The 21,286-nt window shown below is 59.8% G+C and overlaps 1 protein-coding gene across 6 annotated transcripts in view; it reads right to left on the reverse strand.

Annotated features, from left to right (window-relative positions):
• Positions 1-21,286, reverse strand: part of BCL9L (BCL9 like) — a 28,081-nt gene that overhangs the window by 4,141 nt on the left and 2,654 nt on the right. For 2 of the 6 annotated variants that reach the window (XM_082342119.1, XM_082342120.1), the window contains 6 exons: positions 8,784-8,885; positions 7,143-7,528; positions 6,350-6,469; positions 3,044-3,254; positions 2,801-2,885; positions 415-2,701 (listed from right to left, as the gene is read on the reverse strand). In XM_082342119.1, the coding sequence (XP_082198245.1) occupies positions 415-2,701; positions 2,801-2,885; positions 3,044-3,254; positions 6,350-6,469; positions 7,143-7,528; positions 8,784-8,809 (3,115 nt within the window). In that variant the 5' untranslated portion in view covers positions 8,810-8,885. Of the gene's footprint in view, positions 1-414; positions 2,702-2,800; positions 2,886-3,043; positions 3,255-6,349; positions 6,470-7,142; positions 7,529-8,783; positions 8,886-17,389; positions 17,446-21,286 lie in introns of those variants that run through there. The other 4 variants (XM_082342118.1, XM_082342121.1, XM_082342122.1 and 1 more) reach the window with 4 other exon arrangements.

Consider the following 21,286-nt stretch of genomic DNA (forward strand, 5'->3'; position numbering starts at 1 on the left):
AGCAGGGGTGACTGGGGAGGGGAAGATGAATTTGGCTGCTCACACTGGGGGCTTAGCAAGAGGTCAGCTCCCAAACCTCCACCTGACTCCTCCAGGCACAGATGTCCCACTCAACACAGGCCCCCCACTGTCACTACAGCCCACCTGTCTCCAAGCGGTTCCTGCAGCCTCAGGGCCCCGGGCAGTGGGGAGATCCCAAATATGACCCCCTTGAAATGCCTGGGAGATGAACGTGGAGCTCCCTGTGAAAGCTCACACACAGCTGCCAGCGTCTGCCCCACGAGCAGAGCCGTCCACCTCTGGGCCCCGGCACGGATGCCTTAACTCACTCCCCTGGCCCAGCAAGAATACTCCCACCGGGGAGGCTCCCAGCGCCAGAGGCCAGGGCCCACTTGCCCGGCCCCGTTGACTCACTCTGCTCCATGTTGCCCAGGGTGCTGGAAGAGTTCATGTTCAGAGGCGGCTGCTTGTTCTGGGGGACTCCGGGGCTGGGCATGGCTGTCTTGGGCGAGGCGACCCAGCCTGGAGAAGGCACCGCCATGGAGGGAGACTTGAGCCTGCTGGGCGAGCCGGTGGGCGAACGGACGCTGAGAGAGGAGCTGAGGACCTGGGGTGACTTGAGAGGTCCTGGTGGGTTGGCCGAAGGCAAGGGCACCATCTGTGAGGGAGTCTGGGGTGACTTGAGGTTGGCGGAGGGCGAGGTGACCAGGGGTGAGTGTACCTGGCTAAGGGTGGGCGACTTCAGATGCCCCATGCCCGGTGAGCCCATCTGATTAATACTGATGGTGAGGTCTGAAGGCCGTCTGCCCAGCCCCCGGTTTGGGGCTGAATGCACAGAGCCGGGAGGATTGGATGCAGGAGGCAGGGGCATGTGGCTGAGTCGGGTGGTACCCACGTTTGCCATGGGCATTGAGCTCTGGTCGGGGCTGAACATGTCTTGAGTATTGCCCATTTCCTGGGGCATGGCTTGGTAGGGTCCCTGGCCCCCAGAGAATCCCTGCTGGCCCTGGCTGGGAAACTGCGAGGGCATAAGCATCTTCTGCGGGCCGCCCATCATGCCGCTGCTGTTCTGGGCCCGCACCCGGGCCATCTCCTCGGGACTGAGGCCCTGCGGCCCCATCATGTCCCCGGGGCCCCGCATCTTCTGCGACATCAGCATCTGCTGCTGTGGGGTCATCTGCACGTTCAGGTTCATGTTCATGTTCATGTTCACGTTCATGTTCATGTTGAGGTTGCCTGGCCCCATGGGTGGGTCCACCTCCCTCAGCCCAGACTGCCCCATGGGGGGACTCAGGAGGCCCCGACCTCCACCAAACTCCATGCCCATGGGAGTGCCCGCCAGGCCCTCGCCGCCAGCTATCTGCCCGGGGAACATGGCCGGATCCATCTGCCGGTGCGCCTGCATCATCCGTTCCACCTCCATGCCCTGCCCCATGCCGCTGCCGGCCATGCCCAGGGGGCGCTGCATGCCCATCGACCGCTTCTCCAGCAGCTGGTGTCGCAGCAGCTCCTCACGAACCCGAGGGGTCATAAATCGCTCGGCTTCACCCTGCCCGCCTGGGTAGGGCACCGCGTTCTGGGCAAAATTGCCAGGCCCCCCCATAGGGGGCAAGTCTTCAGTCCAGCCCATACCCGGCCTCACAGGCCTCTGCATGGCATTCATGGGCACCTCCATGGGCATACCCTGCATGCCCCCAAACCCAGGCACCCGTTGCATTTGGTTGCCTGGGAAACGGGGACCGGGGAAGGGTGGTCCACCCCGGAGCTGCATGGGATCTTGGACATCCATGGGCCCCCGCAGCTGGGCTCCCATCCCGGGGGGCCACTGATCGCCAGGCTTGCTGTGGTAGGGAGGCGGTGGTCCCCTCACCATCATGCCCCCCATGCCCATCATGTCCTGCAGTGGGCGGCCCCCATGCAGCCCGATCTGCTCCTCCTTCCGCCGTTTCTCCTCGTAGTACTCTTCCTGCAGCTTGCGCCAAGCCACCTGCTCAGGTGTCAAGCTGTCCTGGCCCAGCCTCTGCATCATCATGTTCATCTGCTGCCCCATGTCCCCACCCGGGGGGTGTCCAGGCACTTCATGCTCCAGCGGAGGGCCCCCGAGGCTCTGTGTCTGCGAAATCATGGACTGCAAGGGCTCCTCGTACTTCTTCAGCCCGCTGGCCGGGGCCGTGGGTGGCTGCTGGGGGGCGGGAGGGGCTTGTGCTGGGGGTCCCCCCTCGCCTGCTCCTCCGGGGGGCCCCTTGAGGAAGGGCTCAGTCTCCCCGCTGCGGAGCAGCAGCCGTTCAATGTCTCGAAGCGTCTGGAGGGAACGCTCCCGATGCTCCAGCTGCTCCTTGGACAGGCCCTCTGAGCCCACCAGGCTCCGCTGCCCATTGCCGGTGGCGGCCTCCCCAAGCAGGGCAGGGCCGGGAGCACTGCTGGGGTCTCCTCCAGGAGGCAGCGGGTTGTTGGCGGTGGAAGCTGTAGGGGTATTAGGGTGGGTACCCCCAGTGCCACCACCCGTGCTGGCAGCTCCCACCGAGTTGGGTGTCAGGTCCTGATTGGTGTCCTCAGGAGGCCCCTCAGAAGGCAGAGCAGGGGGGGCGCTGCCTGGGGCTGGGGGTGGCGGTGGCGGCAGTGGAGGAGGCTGGGACTGAGGGGTGCCTGTTGATGGTGTGCTCAGGGGTAGCGGTTCTGGGGTGGGTGGCACTTTGGGGGCCTGCAAGAGGACAAAGGCAGAGCACGAGACAGGTAAGGGGATGCACTGGCCAATCCGCTGCTCACAGAGCACCATGCCCAGGCCAGGTGACACACTCACCTGGTCCAGCTTGGCACGGGGCACGTTCTGCTGGTGGTAGGCGAGGATGGAGTCGGCCCGGCCCTGCAGCACTGCCTCCGCAGCCCTACACAGGAGGGTCGGGCACAGACAGCTCAGAGAGGCAGGCAGGAGGGAGCCCTCAACCTCACCCAGCCCAACCCAAGCCAACCCTGGCCCCCTGCAGGCACTCACTCAGGACCCCAGGCTGAGGGGTGCTAGGCAAACAAGGGCTGAGGCACTTACGTGTTGGCCAGGTGGGTGGTGAAGACATACACAAACTGTGAGGGAGGCTTTCCCGGGACGCCCCCGCCTCCACCCCCGGGGGCGTCGGGCCGGAGGCCTGGCGGGGGCCCATGCGGGGGGCCTGGTGCGCTGCTCTCGCTGAGGGGCAGTTGGGCGGCTTGGCCAGGACCCAGCTGTGGGGCCGCCATGGCTGGGTCTGCTACATTACAATCTGCACAAGAGAGGAGAGGGAAAGAGGCCCAGATTTAGAGAGGAGATCCAGTGGGGGGACAGCCCCCCACCCGCCCCTGTCACTACCGTACCATCCTAGAGATGCCCAGGGACAGAGAGGCTCACTGCTTCATAGCTCGTGCCCACAGGGTCATCTGGGGCCCCAATGGGGCATTTTCACTAGTCTAGTTTCTATACTTGCCCTAGACCAGGCTTTGAAAAGGATGGAAATTGTGCGGACCATGTGGAGAGGAGGGAGAGGGAAAAGTTGACCCTTATGAATAGGCTCCCGCATGCCTGGCACCCTGACGGACGCTTATGGATGTGATTCCACCTAATCATCACATCCCTGGGAGGAAGCTGTCGTACACTCCACTTGTCGTATACTCCACGTGACAGCCTCAGAGGGATGACATTACTCACCCAAGGTGACACAGCCAGGCAGTGCAGAGCCAGGGTCTGCACCAGGCAGGGGCTGCAGAGCCCTGAGCTTGGCCCTGCTCCGACCCCTCGCCGTGGTCTGTGTGTGTGTATGCACGTTGGCCAGGTGAGGGGAGAAGGCAAAGAGCTTGTACAGCTGATGATTCAAACGCTGAATGGTTTTCACTCTAGCCCTACCACTAACTGTTCTGCAACCTTATGAACAAGATACTTCCTCCCTCTAAGCCTCAGTTCCTTCATCTGTAAAATGGAAACACTAACTCCAGCCCTGCAGGAGGGGGAGGGGCTGGTCAAAGAAATCTATTTTTACAGCAAGTTCACAACTATGTCACAAACTAAAAAACTGTTTAGAAAAGAGAGAGTTACAAAAGCCTGACATACTGGGTTCACTGCCAGGGTAGACTGGCCATCCTCGGCACCGAGTGAGGTTTTGTTCCATGGTCACAGCCCTGACTGTAAGTCCTCGCCTACAAAAGATCTACGCTTGGTCATTCATGGGTCTAGTGAGTGGGTGGAACTTTGCCACCAGTCAAGTGCCTGGCCTGCAGACAGTAAGTGACAGCACCTACTGCCCCAAGTTGTCTCCCTTGAGCTGGGGCAGCAGCCACCTTCCCGCAGGCCCACGGGCAGGCTCCTCTTCTTGAAGAAATCTTCTCTAACACTCCTACCTCATAATGGCCCTGCTCTGGACCCTGTCTCTCCAGTTTTACATAGAATAACAGAGCCAGAAGTTTAGGGGGGGAACTTGAGAGCTGACCTCAATGTGTGAGGGCTGCCCTGGGGAAGAGGAAAGTGCACATTCAATACACAGAACTAGGACTCCTGGAGATGAGTTATGGGGAGAGAGGCAGGCTTTTATTTCAATAAGGAAACTTCTAGTACAATGATAACAATAAAAGCTAAACACTGGGGACTTCCCTGGTGGCGCAGTGGTGAAGAATCCGCCTGCCAATGCAGAGGACACGGGTTCGAGCCCTGGTCCGGGAAGATCCCACATGCCGCGGAGCAACTGAGCCCGTGCACCACAACTACTGAGCCTGCGCTCTAGAGCCTGCGAGCCACAACTACTGAAGCCCACGCACCTAGAGACCATGCTCTGCAACAAGAGAGGCCACCGCAATGAGAAGCCCGCGCACCGCAACGAAGAGTAGCCCCTGCTCGCCTCAACTAGAGAAAGCCCACACGCAGCAACAAAGACCCACTGCAGCCAGAAAAAAAAAAAAAAAAAAGCTAACACTGTTCTAAGTGTGCTACATGTCTCAACTCACTGACTCCTCACAACAACCCTAAGAGGAAAAGATTATTTTTATAGATGAGGAAACTGAGGCCCTTTCCCAAATTTACACAAATAATAAGTGGAAGACCCAGGATATAAACCAAGGCGGTCTGATTGCAGAGTCTGTGCTCTTAACTTCTACATTATACTGCCCTACCATTAAGAACTCTTTGAGAATTTAATGGCAATATAACTAAAACAGATAAGTGCTTGCCTTGGTATCAGGTATGGGATGTTAGCAATTTCTTCTTTGATTTCCCTGTGTTTTCATGTTTCTACAATGGCACAGTCTAGTGTTATAAAAGTGAATTGAGGAGGTCTGTCCTGGGAAGCAGTGACCACCCCCATCTATCACTGAAGGGTTTGGCCAGGGGCTTGTGGACCACCAATGAGTCCCCTGGGGTGGGGGTGGGGGGTAGCTGGGACCAGATGACCTTTAAAGTGCCATCCAGCTGCAGAGGCTTCAGTATTTGATCCCATACACCACCTCCACGGACATGATCTGCTCTTTCCACAAACATCTGCTGAGTCTGTTTCCTCCTCTGCATCATAATAACACCTACCTCACAAGGCTATTATAAGGATTAAATAAAACAAAGTAGCAAAGTATCCAGCATATTTTTTTCTTCCTTCTTTCTACAGTCTGGCTTTCCACAAGTTCACAATTTAACATTCTCTGGTTAGTTTCGTATGCATTAAGTTGTTTCTCCCCACACACAGACGTAAGCTTGGAGGGAAAGCATCAAATCAATGTATATGGGCTTCCCAAGGGCAGGGGTATGTCCGTTTCTCCCCCATCACTAGTGCCAGGCCCAAATAAATGCTGATCAATGCAAGAATGAGAGGGGTAGGCGTCCACCCACACCCACTCCTCGTCCTGGTGATGCACTCCGGGCACTTGCCAGGAGTCAGTTAGAGGGTAGGGAAGGGCACCAGAGACACAGGCAATGTCAGCTCACACCCAGGCTTAAGCACAGCTTTGCGCAGCCGAGCCAGCTGTCCAGCTCCCAGTGATGCTGGACCCTCACCGCCCTCCCTCTAATAACCAGTAGGTGGCAGCATAGGCCAGGAATTCATGGGAGGAGGTGTAGATGTGGCCGGGAGAGGCCACCTGAGGTTCAACCTACCCCACCCTGGTCCCTAGGGAGAGGGGGGGCCACTGAGCACCTGGAAGGCGGCAACTGAGCTGTCACAGTGCAGGGAGGGACTGAGTCAGAGATGTGAGATGGGAGAGGAGGAGCCTGGGCTCCTGACCTTTTGCTCCCTCTTCCCAGGCTGCGCCTTCTAAAGCCCTAGGTGAGGAGAGGGAGGTTCCCTCAGGGCGGCTATCCTCTGGGGGCACCATGGGCCACAGCATCCTGGCAATGATGGGCACTCACTGTGGGTGGCCCCAATGGGCTTGTCATCCTCCTCGCTGTCCGGTCCTGAGCACCATTCGTCCCCACTGTATGGCTGCTTCCGCTCCAGCACACAACGCCGCTTACTCCGGGGTGCCACTTCTGCCCAGGCAGGCAGGGGTCAGAGAGAGTACCCAGAGGCCCTGTCCTCCCACAGCCGGGATCCTTCCCAAGCCCCGTCTCCCAGATGCCCCACCCCAGGGGGCATTGCCCCGGCCATGGTGGGCACTTTGCCAGCCCTTGGCCCCCACCACGACACCATTTGTTTCTGATTTCTCTCTACAGCCCTGCTGCCTGCCTCCCCTCCCCCACCCAGCACCAAGCCCAGCATAATCCCCAACCACAACTGGTTCTAATTAGGGCTGGGGGGGGAGGGGGAAACTGCTGCTACTCTTCCAGGCCCCAGTGCCTACACCATAGCTCCCACCAGCCAGGATACCAGGAGGTTCCTGGGAGGTGTGAGGGTCTGCTCCTCACCCCAGAGCACCTCCCTCTCCCGCTCTGGGGGCTCTGGTGGGGAAGCAGGAGAGGCATGAGACCAACAGACCAGAGGCCCATCACTCTGTGTGGCCCCTCCATGGGTGGCACCCAATCCTGAGAGAATGACCAGATGGGTGGGTATAATGGGGGTAAGAGAAAGGTGCCCCCGGCATAAATGCTGGAGAGGAGTGGGCATTGACGATTAGGCAAGGGGGATAGAAAGATGGTCTCCCAGCAAGTGTGAGTCTAGGGCTGTGGAAGATGCTGGGGTCTTGGGGATCAGGAAATGGGATACCTTTGGCCTCCGAATCCAGGGACGGTGTCCCAGCCTCTCGCTGCTCTCCGGAGTCCACAGACACACTCCGCTCCCTCTTCACTTTGCCCTTGAGCGAGCTGAAAGGGGGCACCCCTGCTTGGGGGTTCTTCAGACTTGAGTTGCTAGGTGAGATCTGGTTGGCCTTGGCCCCATGGTTCCCCGCCCCCACGCCCTTCGAGCCCAGGTTGCAGGTGGGTCCTTGGTTCACATTCTGGTGCTGGGATTGGGCCCCGCCATTCCCTGTCTTGCCATGATTGGTCAACTTATTTTCTGGGTGCATTGGCTTGGCTGGGGCAGGGGGGCAGTGGCCGCGGGGGGACAGCGGCGGGCTCCCTGGAGCTTCTCTCCTCCTAGGGTGGGGTAACCTGGAGAAGGTGGAAGAGACATGAAAAGTTAATCTTGCTAGGGGTGTAGCATGCCTGGATTTTAATTGCCCCATCCTGCCTCACCTAGTGGTAGGGGAGGTGGGGGCTGAGTGGCATCTTAAGACCACCAGCTATCCCCTACCCCCCTCCATGTCTCCTCAGAGAAGGGCTGACGCCCCTCTCCACCTTGGGCAGTGAAGATGGGGCAACCCCCTCTGCCCTCCAATCCCCACAATTCAAACGAAAACCAAGGCCTCACATTGCCAGAAGCCAACCCACCCCCAGCCCAAGCATCCAACAGACTGCAAGCCTCCATGGCAACCCCCCTCCACTAGCACCTGGCCAACACTTAAGCATCCTCTCTTCAAGGGTTTGCTGTCTTCAGACTCCTTCCAAGGTCCCCAAACCTCAACTGCCATGTGTCCCAACACCAGCATGGAAGGGGCACAGGACCTGAGGGTCACTGCTCATGCCCCAGCCCCATTCCCCTGGGGAAGTGGGGAAAAGCACACCAGAGAGCGGTACCCACTGGTCCAGACAGCTCCCCAGAGCAGGAGGGGAATGCCTCAAGAGGGTCTACTAGTATGCCTGGCCGGCAGGCAGGAGCAGGAAAAAAAAAAGGGGAGGGGACTGGTGTGCAAAGCAGACTGAAGCCAAGGATTCCTGCAGCCTAGGCTGCGGGCCCTTTAAGCTCCAGCCCGCTCCCCCCACCGCCTCCCCCTCCCCGGAGACCTATTAATAGCCGCTGGAAAGATCACATCACGGGAGAGGATATTTATCCCCCCTCATTCCACACCAGCTCAGATTTATTTCAGCTCTGCTGTCCTGCTGCTGCCCCGCCTGGCCCTGTCTGCCGGCTTCTCCTGGAGAAGGGGAGGGAGGCAGGCACCGCCCCTCCCTCCAGCTCCCACCCCCAGCTAGACTGAGGCCAGAGGGCGCCATCGGACCCGACAGTGGGGTGGGCAGGGGTCTGCTCAAACCGTTTTTAAGAGGAAAGGGCTGGAAGGGACTAGAACAGCAGGCTTAGCTGGTTGCCATTCCCCTCTGTCCCCTGGGCCCAGGCACTAAAGCTGTGGGCTCCTGCCTCGGGGCAGGCCTTCCCATTCTGACCTCCCTTTAGCCCGCCGGTGGCCTGGAAGCCAGGTACTCAGGGGGGCTCGCTCTCCAAGCCTGCACAGTTCAGTCCCATCACCACTGGGCCCTTCCCTTCCCCTCACTCCACACACATATCCCGCCCTCCGCGACACCCACACACCTTGTCTTGTTAGCCAGGATCCTCATGGTTCCCACACACAGTGGGGCTACGGCCCCTGTGCGTGCCCAGGGCCCAGCCAGGTACTCGGTACTGGAGCAGGGACTGCAGCAACAAGCCCCAAAGAGAAAACTTGTGACTTGGGGAGGGGGTGTGAGAAGGGGAGGGGAGACGGGAGGACCCAACAGCCCTGGGACTAGGGAACTGGATAGGGTAGGGTGTGACTGGCAAGGAAGGATTACTAGTCGGGGGCCTGTATCCTAGTGGCCGGTCCTATCCCCATTCCTCCCGCACCTTACCCTCAGGGAGCTTGCAGTCTCTAGCAAGGCCCCCCGGGCCGCAGGGGCAGAATTCACTAAAAGGATGGGTTGCAAAAGTGCCCGCTTGGGGCGGCCGCGAGGTCTGTCAAGGCCCCCGGGGGGACTCCCGCCCCCAGGCACGCCCCTCACCCGGGGGGCGGGGGACCCCCTGGCGCCCCGCCCCCAGCGCTGAGCCCTGCCCCTGGGCGCCCAGGCGGGAAGGGGGCCGCGGGTAGGGGCGATGCCCCGCCCCCAGCTCGAGGCCTAGCCCGTGCCCATCCCAGCAGGCCCGGGCGGGCAGCGAGAGGCCTGGCGGGGCCCCGGGGCTGCAGCTGGGCTCTTCTGGAGACCAGTAACGCTGGCTCAGATTCCTCCCCGACCGCAAGAATGCAGGAGCCTCCCCTCCCCCCGCCCCAGCACCCCACCCCGCCCCCTTCGGCAGAACCAGAGCGGAGAGGCCGAGCGAGCGAGCGAGAGAGCCAGCGAGCCAGCGAGCCGGGGAGCGGGCGACGGGCAGGACTGCAGCGTGCCTCTCCCGGCCCCGCACGCGCCGCCCGGACAGACCCACGGCCAAGTGCGGCGAGGGGCCTGGCGCGCGCCACGGCGGGGCCGAGGTTCGGTCCAGCGCTAGGCGCCGCCAGGCAGGGGCCCTGGCACCCACCAGCACCCAAACTCTGACTCACACACACTCGCAGCTCACACGTGGACGGGGAGACAAAGACACGCACGGAGCCCAGGAAACTAGAGGCGCGCTCACGCCGGCCCGCGGAGGTGTGCGGGAGGGCGAGGGAGGCGCTGGCCAAAGCAGGAGCACAGAAGCAGCCTGGGGCATGTTTCCAGAGGCGGCCAGAGGGCAGAGAGGGAGCGCGTCGACTCATTGAACAGATGAAAAGACTGAGGCCCGGCCACAAGCGAGCCATAGAAAGTTGAGCCCGGTAGTCACAAAGAAACACACACGGGGCCATAGATACACCAACAAACAGACTTACACAAACACAGAAGCCTCACCCGACTGCCCCCAGCCCTGTCCCCCCACTTCCCCCGCAGATCCCAGAAAGGGGTGGGGGGAGAGGAGGAGGTCTTGGGCCAGAAGCTTTGTCCCGGTGACAGGCCCAGCCAGACACCGGCCCACATTCCCTGTCGAGCTGCCAGAGGCTGGGCTGGGACCTGGGCGGTGTTGTGGGGGGGGCCACATCAGTGACCCTGTGGGAGTCTAACCCTAACTTAACCCCGGGGCAATTGGCCTTCCCCCCCCCCCCCACTCCCGCTCCAGCTCTGTCTCTAGGGAGGGAGGCTCCTCAGGGGAAGATTCCAAAGTCCAGGGCCTGGCTGGGAAGCAGCCTGCTGCCAGCCCCCATCTCCTGCATCACGCGGGACGGGTGCGGGGGGTTGGGGGGACTGAGGCGGGGAGAGCTGGAGGGCACCTGGGCTTAAGGGCAGGCCTATGGGGCTGACATGGGTCTCAGGCTTCCACCTTCACCACCTTGCTGATCCTCAAAACTACCAACCACCTGCCATGACAGCATTGTTATCCCCATTTCACAGGGAGGAAACTGAGATCTGGGAAAAGGAAGTGACAGGCCCCTGGGTCACATGACCATTACATGGCAGCACCAAGACCCCATTCCCCTGGTGCTTCCCCTCCACTGCAGTGTCCTCCCCTCAAGTCATGACAGCTCATCTGAGCCTGCACCCGACAGATGGGCTTCCCACACGCCGCAGGTCACTGGACCCAGCCCCCCGGGGTTGGGGCAGGGCAAAGGCCACCCACTTTCCTCTGTTCACAGCTTCAAATATTGGGACATCTAATAATTTGGGAAGGGGCTGTTAGAAAATTAGTCCTCTCCAGGGTACCCAGTCAGGCTGAGCCTCCTCTCCAGAAGAATCTTGGAGTTGCCCTCCCCTCTAGGACTCCACCCCCTCGCTCCCACCCAGCAGCAGGACGAGCTGAGTCAAGTACAGATGAGTCAGGAGCTTCCCATCTCACACCTCCCCCCTTTGCCCCTCAGGGGTCTGCCCCAGATCCCAGAGACCCCTGTCCTCCTCTAGCACTCACAGTCCCTGGAAGAGACCTGGAAAACCCTGGGGATGGGAGGCAGGAAAGCTGATTCCTGGTGGGTGCAGTTTTTAAACAGAGTGAAGGGGCTTCCCAGCACCAGGCCAGGAGCCCCTGAGATAGGTGAAAGGAAAGGGATGGAGCTCTGGGAACACAGCGCTGTGGCTGCCTCTTAGAGGGTAGGGTGGGGAGCAGTGACATGTGCTCACAAACAGGGAGCAGGTGCCAGTCACCTGAGTGAAGAGGCCAGGAGCAGACCTTATGAGAATGGAGCCCAGGAGGCTGCTGAGACAAAGCCTGCCTGAGATCTTGCCCTCCTGGTGCAACGTGGGGTGCGGGGGGGTGGGGGTGGGAAGTGACCTAAGGGTTAAAGTGCACCTGACTTCAGCTGGGGGAGGGAGACGAGGAAGGCTTCGACAGGGCAACCTGCCTATTTCCAGCTGCCCCCACCTTGGGAGCCTCTCCTTGGTTCACCAGCCAGCCCACCAGTCTTATTGCCCAGCTCAGAACCATCCCAAAGAGGCAGTGAGAACACGCTTGGAGGGCCCATGCTTCCACACGCAGTGGGCAGACACCTCTAGAGAGGAAATGGGCTGCTAGGACCCTGTGGTAGCTGAAAGAACAGGAACTTGCTGGGAGTATTAGTGGTGGGATCCTCAGCCACTGACTCGGGGAGAGGCAGCCCTCAAGACAACAAGGTCCCGAGTCCCCTTTCTCCTGGGTGTCAGGACTCCTTGGTCCCTAGAAGCTCTCCTCTACCACCCAGGTCACTTCCGCTTCCTGAGGTGGTGACTCAGCCGGGTGGGGAGGTCAAGGATTCAGAGCCCAGCAGGAAATCTGCTCAAGAACCAAGGTATTGCTCTGGGACCCTCTGTATGGGGACTTCCAGGCTTGGGGGGCCTTCCCCTCACCCTAGTTCCTAGCAGCTCTCCCCACTTCCGCCCACCTCCTGCCAAAGGAGACCATGCAAATCAACCATTTTGTCTGGGAGTTTCCAGCCCCACCCCACCTGCAGCCCCAGGGTGATGTCAAGGCAACCCTAACCCTGCTGGGACATGGAAACTCCTGGCCCCAGACCTTCCAGTCTGGGGTCTTTGAACAGGGTGCTTCTGGAGGGGATTCTGCCCTTCTGGAAACTACCGGACTAAGTGGCATTGCCTAGACAAGCCGGAGGTCACCTCACTTGGCTCCCGTAGCCAGTGCCCAAGTGGCCAGGCCTCGGGAAGCAGTCACGGCCTGGCAGTAGGGTGCCCCCAAAGGCTACTGCTCAATCTCTGGCTGCTGCCTCCCCCGGAGGGGGGGGGGAGGGGGGCACAAGGAAACAAGACAGGGCAGGAAGCCCAGGCAGGCAGCGGGCACTCTGGGCCAGGCACAAACAGCCAACACAGGAAACCACAGCCCACCCCCGCCCACCCCACCCGCCCAAAGCTCTGGGAGAAGGGAGTGCCAAAAGCGTGGTACCCCAGCAGGGGCAAGGGCCAGGGGTTAGCCTGGGGCAAGGGAGGAGCAAGCAGCTCTCCAGTCCTCTCTCTGCCCCAGACCCTACCTCGGGAGGGGGAGAGGAAGCCAGGCTGGCAGGGGTGGTGCTGCCTCTTTAAATCCACCGAAATCCTGAGCTAGGCCCAACCCAGCTCTGGTTTCACAGGAAGGAAAGGAGCTCAGGAGCCAGTAGGGCAGGCAGCGGTGGCTGGAATTAGCCCCACCGGCCCAAATATATCTGGTCTCCGTCTGCCACCCCACTGGCACTTCCTGCCCCCTGGCACCTACACCACCCTAGGGGTGGGAGAGGGTCTAGGTGCTACTCCCCACCCTGTGGGAAACCCCGATCTCCAGAGATGCCCTGTCGCTGGGTACACGTGTTGGGAGGTGGCGGCCCAAGCCCGGATTCCCAGAAGGGAGGAATGGGCAGGGTAGCTCCCTGTGGGCCCTCACCTGGCCTCTATCCTCCAAGGGGTTAATCTGGCCCTTTTTTTTGGGGGGGGGGGATTAGGGGTGGCCCAGGAACCTCCTCCAAACTGCCTGACTGCCTGGTGGCTGGGAACAATGGGGCCATTGTGGGCGTTGCGAGTGCGGGCAGACTGCTGGCACAGGCGGTGCACCATGGGGCGCGGGACCTCACCCAGAGCCCGCCTGCCCGCTCTGCTCTCTCCCCCAGGTACTGCCAGCATCAGAGGCATCCTCCCAGCCCTCACCTCGCTGGCCTGGCCCAAACTCTTGGCACCAGCAGCAGCTGGAGGGCCCTCGAGCTCTGCCCACGTTGACATCCAGACTGCTGTGACCCTACAGGAAGCAGGGGCATGTGGGCCAGGACGGGTGGGGGTGGGGACTGATGAGACAGGATGTATGCCTGTGATCCTCCCGCAGGGAAGACAGGAAGGCCAAATGGGGTTTCTGGTATCAGTCCTGGCACCCTCAGGCAAGAAGGGCTTAAGGGATTGTGAGAGCAGTGACAGGCAGGGTCCCCTGACCCCAGGCCTCCGTTCCTACACTCATTCCATAGACCTGCTCCCTGAGGAGGCCCAGTCCCGTCAGCCTGAGCCTCTGTGGCTCGGACACTGGCAGGCAGTGTGAGTGATGCAGTGGAATGAGAACCGGGTTTGCAGTCAGGCCGACAAAGATGCCAATCACATCCCACCCCTTCTGAGCGACGGGACCTTGTCCATCCCTTCAGCCCTCTGAGCCTCAGTTTCCTCATCTGCAAAATGAGGATCAATATATCGAGTGAGATACTAATAGTGAAACCATCCAGCAGAATGTCTGTGACATACTTGGCCCTCAACAAACCACCTCTGGCCATGATGTCCTCTTCTTTACACCCTACATGGCACCCAAATCCTTGGGCATTTGGTAAAGATGGGCACTCTCAAGATATTTGCTCTTGAGTATCCAAGGGATCGGGGCCCATGGGCGTCATCTCAGTGGTATCAAGTACAAAAACTTGGCTTTTTCTCTGTCCTCACAGAGCCCAGCTCCCTCAGCTAGCACTCCCCTGGGCATCACTGGGTTTATCGACATACACTCAAACCCAGAGCATGAACCCAGAGAGCAGTTATCCACTCTCTTAGCCTCAGGGCTGTCTCAAAACCCCAGGAGAAAAGCAAAGGGGAGTTTCCTTTCAACAGTGGCCCACGTCCCATCCCCTCCACCAGCCACCCCTCTCCCCGTCCTACTCATTGGCAGTCTCCGTGCAGGGTCTGGGCTGGGAGGAAGCTGGAGCCTACTTTCTTGCCATGGGCCTCTTTAAAGAGTGGAGGGTCTGAGAGGGAAAGAAGAGCAACTGGGACAAGCAGTTCTGAAAGTAGAGGTCCAGAGAGAAGACCTGTGCTCTTCTCAACTAGAGAGGGCTGTCCCTCTCAGGGTGGCTCCACAGCCCCCAAAGGGTTAACAAGGCCCTAAAAATAACCTGCTCCCAGCAGGACCTGCTGATTGGAACCCTCCAGCCATCTGTTCCCATTTTCTCCTGTTCACACTGGAACATCTGAAACCAGCCCCAGAGCCCCAGCCCGATCCCAAAAATAGCCCCAGCCTGCCCAACGAACAGGCCCCAGGGGCTGGGCAAAAGCAGCATGGCCAGCCCAGCAGTGAGGCATGGCCCAGGCCAACACCGAGCCCTCACTCCCAGGCCCATGGAAGGGAGGTGTTCCCTCTGCTCCCAGAAGGAGGTGGTGAGTAGACCCAGGGCCTCCAGCCCACCCCCATCGGTACCAGGCCAGAGAAGGTACCCAAGAGCCCTGGTATCCCAGGCACTCTGCCACATCTGAATCCACTTTCTCCAGAGATGTGGACACTCACTCCCCAGAAGACCAAACCACTTAACTGCAGAGCTTCCCTCTTTGTGGGCACACCATTCCTGCTGCCCAGCGCTGGGCTCCTCACCCAGATGTTCCCAAGCCTTAGCCCCTCCATCATCCGACTCTCATCCCAGGGCTTTTCGGAGCCTTGCTCACCCAGAGTCACTCAGCATTCTCCCCTGGCCTGCCCCAGGGCACACAGGGTTGAAACAGAACTTTTCCCAGCCCTGCCCACACTCACCCACGCCGCAGAGGAAAGGATTCTGGGGGTGTCCTCTGGATGCTGATATGACCCCACCCCTCCTCTGGGCTTCAGGATGGGCTTCTGCCCATCTGTGTACAGCAGGTGCCAGGCATGCCCATCTGGGCTTCTATACATATCACAGGCCTGGGCACTGCCCTGCCACGCTCAGGGAAAATGCCCAGGCAGGGTACAGGGAATCCAGTGGACCCTGGACCCCAAGGCAGGCCTAACAGCTGCCATCCATGTCACAGCTCCACACTGCTACTTTTCTCCCCAAAGAAGGTCCCTGACCCCTTAGGCCAGGAAAGAGAGGAGGTGGCCATCTAAGCCATTTAAGAACAGAGTGTCTTAATGGCTGTTCAGCCTGGTGAAGGAACAGAGCATCAGGGGATGGGATGGTGGGAGGGGTGTTGAAGCTGATCTGAGCTAATAGCATGGGGGTGGGAGGGCTCAGCTCTGAGAAGTGCTGGGATATGGGGAGGGAGACAGGCCCTAAGTCCTCAGACCCCTCTCCAGGCCCATGGCTATTTGGCAAACTTGCAACCAAGATGTTAGTTTCCCCTCAGTGGGGAAACTGAGGCAGCAAGAAGGTGGGTCTGGATGGGTATTAGAATCTAGGAGTCTGAAGTGTTGGAAAGGCTGTCTCTTCCCCACCGTCCACACTCCCCTCACCCCCATCAATTCTTCCCCTGCTAAAGCCCCTGGGAGCACCACGAGTTCCTATGAAGAGCTATGGCTAATAATAACGAGGAGGATCTCTAATATTTATTGAGCATTTACTGTGTAACATCAAGCTGTCCTGAAGGCTTCACATGCATTATCTAATTTAATCCTCTAATTTAGTACTCTACAAGAAAGTTCTCTTGTTATCCCCACTTTACAGATAAGAAAACTGAGGCCCAGGGAAGTTGAGTAATTTGCCTGAGGCACACAGTCCAAAATTAGAAGAGTCAGGATTTGAACTCAGACACTCCAGCAACTGGGCTATTAACCATTTCACAATACATGTTCACCCTGGTAGCAGCCCTCTGTGCTATGACGAAAGAATGGTGCCTCACCCCCTCATTCCATACTCCCTCCAACCCTGATGCGCACCAGGTCCTAGCTAGAGGCCACAGTTCCTGCCCAGGGAAGAGATCAAAGAGAGGCCACCACTCCCCACCCCCTCAACACAGGTGCCTGGCCCACTGGGGCTCTGAGAGCAGAGTTCTTGGGCCACCCCAGCCCCATCCACCCCCAATCTGTTACATCTTCACCCATCCTGGTCCCTAAGAGTCTGGGGAAGGAGCAAGGCAAGTTACCATGACAACAGCACAGGCCCCTGCTGAGAGGCCCAGAGGCAGGAAGAGTCTCCGCAGGTGGGGGTCAAAGGTCAAGTGGGACTCACTAGTGACGGGTGGAGTCCCAGCCCTGCCCCCCCCACCCCCTGCACCTGCTCAGCCACACCTGGCACTGCCCCCCACTTTTTTCATTGCCTAAGTTGGAAGGACCACTTCCTCTGTGTCCCTGAGGGGTGGTGGCCTCCAGCAGGGAGGGTGGGGGGATTCGAAGCCCCTCCCTCCTGGGGACGGTCTAGGAGAAGTGCCTCCTCGCAGTCCTCCGTTTTCTCCAGCTTTCCCTAGTCAGACCAGGAGCCTACAGGCGTGTTTGTTGTGAATTCAGGGAGTTGTTGCTAAGTAAGGAAGGAGGGGAGGGAGGGAGGGAGGGAGGGGGTGGGGGTGGCAGTAGGGAGAAAGCGTGTGCGTGTGTGTGTGTGTGTGTGTGTGTGTGTGTGTGTGTGTGTGTCTAGGGGCCAGGGCAGAAACCACATTACTGTGGCTGGTAGCCACCCTGGCTTTGACTCAGCCAGCTGAGGCCAAAGCCAGCAGGCGAAGGGGAGCAAGAACCTGGGATGACCGGGAAGGAAACCTTACCTTGCCCTCCAGGGGTGACCGGGCTGGGGCTCCCCACCACCCACCCCGGCTGGGACTTTCACTGGAGCAGCGGCTGTGGCGCTTTAACCCTTCCTGCCCCGGCCCCGCCCCCGTCCCCTACCGGGTTCCAGGTTGTAGGCTGTCAGCACCCTCTCCTCGGGGGGGAGGAGAATGAAAGGAGAAGTGGGGGCAGAGAGCCAGGAGGAGGGCGCCCGAGACAAAAAGCCAAGCAGGAGGCAACGGCAGAGGCAGACAGAGCTGAGCGAGGAGGCCGTGAGGACACACATAAGCACACAGACCTCTCACCTCAGGATAATGCGTGTCGGGCTCAGGCTCAAGGGTGTGATCTGGGCTGGGGCTCCCTGTGGAGAGAGGGTCACAGCTAGAAGCCCCAGGCCAGCAATCTCTACCCCTGCTCCTCCCAGAGCCCCAGCCCCACCCCCAGCACGCACACCACTAAGCATGTACACACAGACGGGCCTGCAGCTCCAGGAAGTCCCTGAGCTACTTGGACACCACCCCCCCTCCACGACTTCTGTGGATTGGCCGGGAGCCAGGCCTGACCCAGCGGCCCCACCGCACAGCTCCCCCTCCCTCCCCTGCAAGCAGGAAAGGAGAAAGCGCTAGAGATGCCTTAGAGCTCCCTCAGAGCTCAGCCCACAGGGAGCGGGGGGGGGGGGGGGGGGGGGGGGGGGGGGGGGGGGGGGGGGAGGACTCCCACGGCCTGGCCTGAGGACCCGGGTGGAGGGATGGATGGGGAGGCCTGAGGACCCCAGCTTCCAGCACCAGCCACCCCGGGGTTATCCTGTGTCAAGGAGAAGAATGGTGTGGGTCCTATGTCCCTGTGTGGTCTCTCTTGTCCCCTGAAGATGCCCCTGGGGACCGGGCTTGGCTGGGAGGGCCTAGGGTGAGAGAATCAGGCTTAGCAGTTCAGTAGGAGGGGGCTGGGTGAAGCTCCCACAGGCAGGCGGGAGGGAGGCTGGTGGCTGGGCTCAGTTTGTACTGGGGGTCAAAGGGGAGTTCTTTTCCGAAGAATTCTGGGAGAGACGCCAACTAGAGCAAGCTGCTAACCACCCCTCCCTCTCTCTCACTGCACTGGGTGGGGGGGTGTCCCTGCCAACCAGACTTAACCCTGTCCAGCCTGTGGTGCTCCCAGGCACACGACAGGGGACTTGGGGAAGGGACCTCCCGCTGGGCCCAACTTCCAGTTCTAGGGGGCAAGCACAGGGTGTCTGCCAGAACATGGTACCACACGGCCCCATCTGGTACTGCCCCGCCCTGCCACCACCTGGGTGACTTTTCTGGGCTCATCTCCTGAAGGTGTCTGCAGTGACGTGTGTGTGCGTGTCTCAGAGACAGAGATTGAGAAACAAACTGAAAATTCCTTGCCAAGGCCCTCCCCCTGCTGGGTCACTGAGCACTGTACCAACCTGTGCCTCTACCCCTCCCTTCCTCCCACTGAGTCCTGGGACCAGAGGCCATGGGAAGGGGGGTTATAAACAGACAACTTTTCTCTCTGCCCACCTCGTGCTGCTGTCTCCATAGGCCCTTGACTCCAACAAACAGCCCCTGCCCCAGCCCTCTTCTTCACTGATTTGCTACAAGTGCTTCTAGAGGAAAGTATTCAATTATAGCCTGAGATCCCAGGATGGGAAACTGAGTCATAGCGAGGCATCAGGGGTTCCAAGGGCCCGCATCCCATGCAGACATAACTCTACTAACACAACTCTTGCTTTGGCAAAAAAAGAAAGAAAGAAAGCTCCCCTTAGCAATCCCCACCCCCCTCCTGTAAAACACGATTAAGGTCAGACATCAAGAAGGACTTCCCAGGGTCAAGGCTACAATGGCAGCTGGCCTCACATCCAACGCTTCATATTTCTGGGGTGGCACATCACCCCCCACCCCGCCCCAGCGTTCCAGGCCCCTCTGTCTTCTGCTCAGGCTGGAAATATGAGTGTCTTGTCTTGTTTTGCTGTCTGCCCCTAGCTAGCAAAGTCAACTTTTCTGAACTTTAGCCACCAAGCTCCCAGGTCTGATGTGGCTGGCTGTTTCTTGTCCCCAATGAAGCAAGTGACCCCAAGAGTGGAGGGTTAACTCCCTTTCCCCAGCCCTTTGTGGAGAGCACTGGGCCGCCCTGTGACAGCTCCCACGATGTCACCAGGACAAGAAGACGAGGGACTGGGAGTACTGGGATCCCTTAAGGTGCCAGGTGTCCGTGAAGGGCAGAGGAAGAGAGCCCAGCCTTGGGGACAGTTTATCCCAAAGTTTCCCCACTGCACACTTTCTCTCCAAGGACCACAGAACGGCCAGAAGCCTTGGCCTCGCTCCAAGAAACCTCCCTATCAAAGGACAGAGGACTCCATGTCCCAGGGAGCTATGGGGAGACCTGTGGCTACGCACCCCAGACATGTTCTGAGGGAGGAGGATAGAGGCGGCAACAGAAGCGGAGCGCACTGAGTGTGCGCACGTACGCACACGCACATGCATCAGAGACACAATCCCGAGCAGGCATACTCCTCAGATACTCCCAGACGTGTATCTGAGAGAGAAACAGTCACAACCCCCAAAGACACACATCCAGGATACCTCTTTAAAATAACCCAAACTCCCCAAAAAGGACTCCTTAAGACCCATAGAGGCTCCCATACTCAGAGAAGGCCAAAGAGAGCTCGGGAAACACAAATGACATCAGCCAGTCACACAGAACTACTGACAGACAGAAGATAGACCCACACTGGGATACACGAGCACACACACATACAACACAGAGTAGTATGCACGTGACCATGTGCTAGCACACAAACTCACTCACACACACACACACACCCCCAGGCAATGCACAGCATGAAGTCAGATTAGAGGACTAAATTCTGGGCTAGTGGGGAGGAGGGGAGTCAGAGCAGGGGGGTGGAGAAGTACTCAGGGATTTCAAAACAATCCTGGTTTCGAAATGCTGGAAATGCTGGATTCAGGGCCATTCTCAGTTGAGGCTGGGGGGTGGAGAGTGAAGGGGAGGGGGAAGACAGGCTGGCTAGCGCAGGGCCACCAGCCCATTGGAAGAGGGACTTGGACAGAGGGCATCCCAGCCCCTGGGGATGGCGACTAGGCCAGACACCAAGGTTAGGAGGGGCAGGTGGCCCGGGGCCAAGTAGGGAGGGCCTGGGGTGGAAAGGAGGCAGAGAAGGAGAGGCCTCCACTTTAGCCACTGACTAGAGAAGAAAGAAGGCGAAGGAACCCACCTGGGCCCTTCCCCGACCCGTGGGTGGGTGGTGGTGGCCACCTTCCCCCCTACAGAGTGTCAGCTGGCTCCCCTTCCCCGCCAGCTAGCAGAGCCCCAAGGCAGGCCTAAAGCTACGGGGGGGGGGGGGGTCAGAGGGTGTGGGAGGACAGCAAGGGCCTGCAGGGGGTCAGGGACCTTCCAGGGGACCCAGGACCACCCACACTCAGGGCAGGGTGGGGGACATCTCCCTGGAAAGCCAGAGCTTCCTACCTGGGTTCCCAGGGAGGGGGGCTCTTTGGGAGGCCAAGGCACTACAACAGACGCCCACATCCAGGAAGTCACCCCTCTCCTCCCAGGGCACCAGGATGCCCTTACTGCCCCTCCCCCAACCTCCAGGGAAAGTCGGCAGCTCTCTCCCAGGGAGGGGAGGTCAGGCCAGGCTGGGGGTGGGGCTCTGGAGGCCTGGCCCTGGCACCCAGCAGAGGAAATGCCAGGCCTTAACTCCAGGCTGCCTTCAGGGAGGCCCATCCAAGTGACATGCAGCACCTCTAGTGCTGCAGCTTTCCTCACCTTGCCCCTCAGCCCCTAGCCTCTGGCTACCTGGCCCTCCAAGTGGCTCCAGCCACAGCTCTGGTAGTTAGAGGGTGGGACCTGGGGAAACTTAGCGCCCCTGGAGGAGCCTCTACCAGCTCCATCCTGGCCCCTTGGCCAGTCAGAGCCTCCTCGCTCCAGATCCCTGGGGGCAGCCCCCACAGTGGGGCTACGGGTGGGCAGCTGGTGGCGCTGGCAGGCAGGGGCACAGATGCCAAGCTAGAGCAGCCAGGCGCTCAACAGGTTGAGCCAGTCCCTGGAACAGCGAGCCCCACCCCAGGGAGAGCAGGCCTGGCAGAGGCTCCCTGCCCGCGGCACCCAGCCTGTACCCGCTTGGCTCCCACGGCTGCCCACTTTCCCACGGTGCCATCCCCTCTGCCCCCTCCCCCGAG

Source organism: Balaenoptera borealis (genome assembly GCF_965194805.1).
Source record: "Balaenoptera borealis genome assembly, chromosome: 11".
Classification (NCBI taxonomy): Eukaryota; Metazoa; Chordata; class Mammalia; order Artiodactyla; family Balaenopteridae; genus Balaenoptera; species Balaenoptera borealis.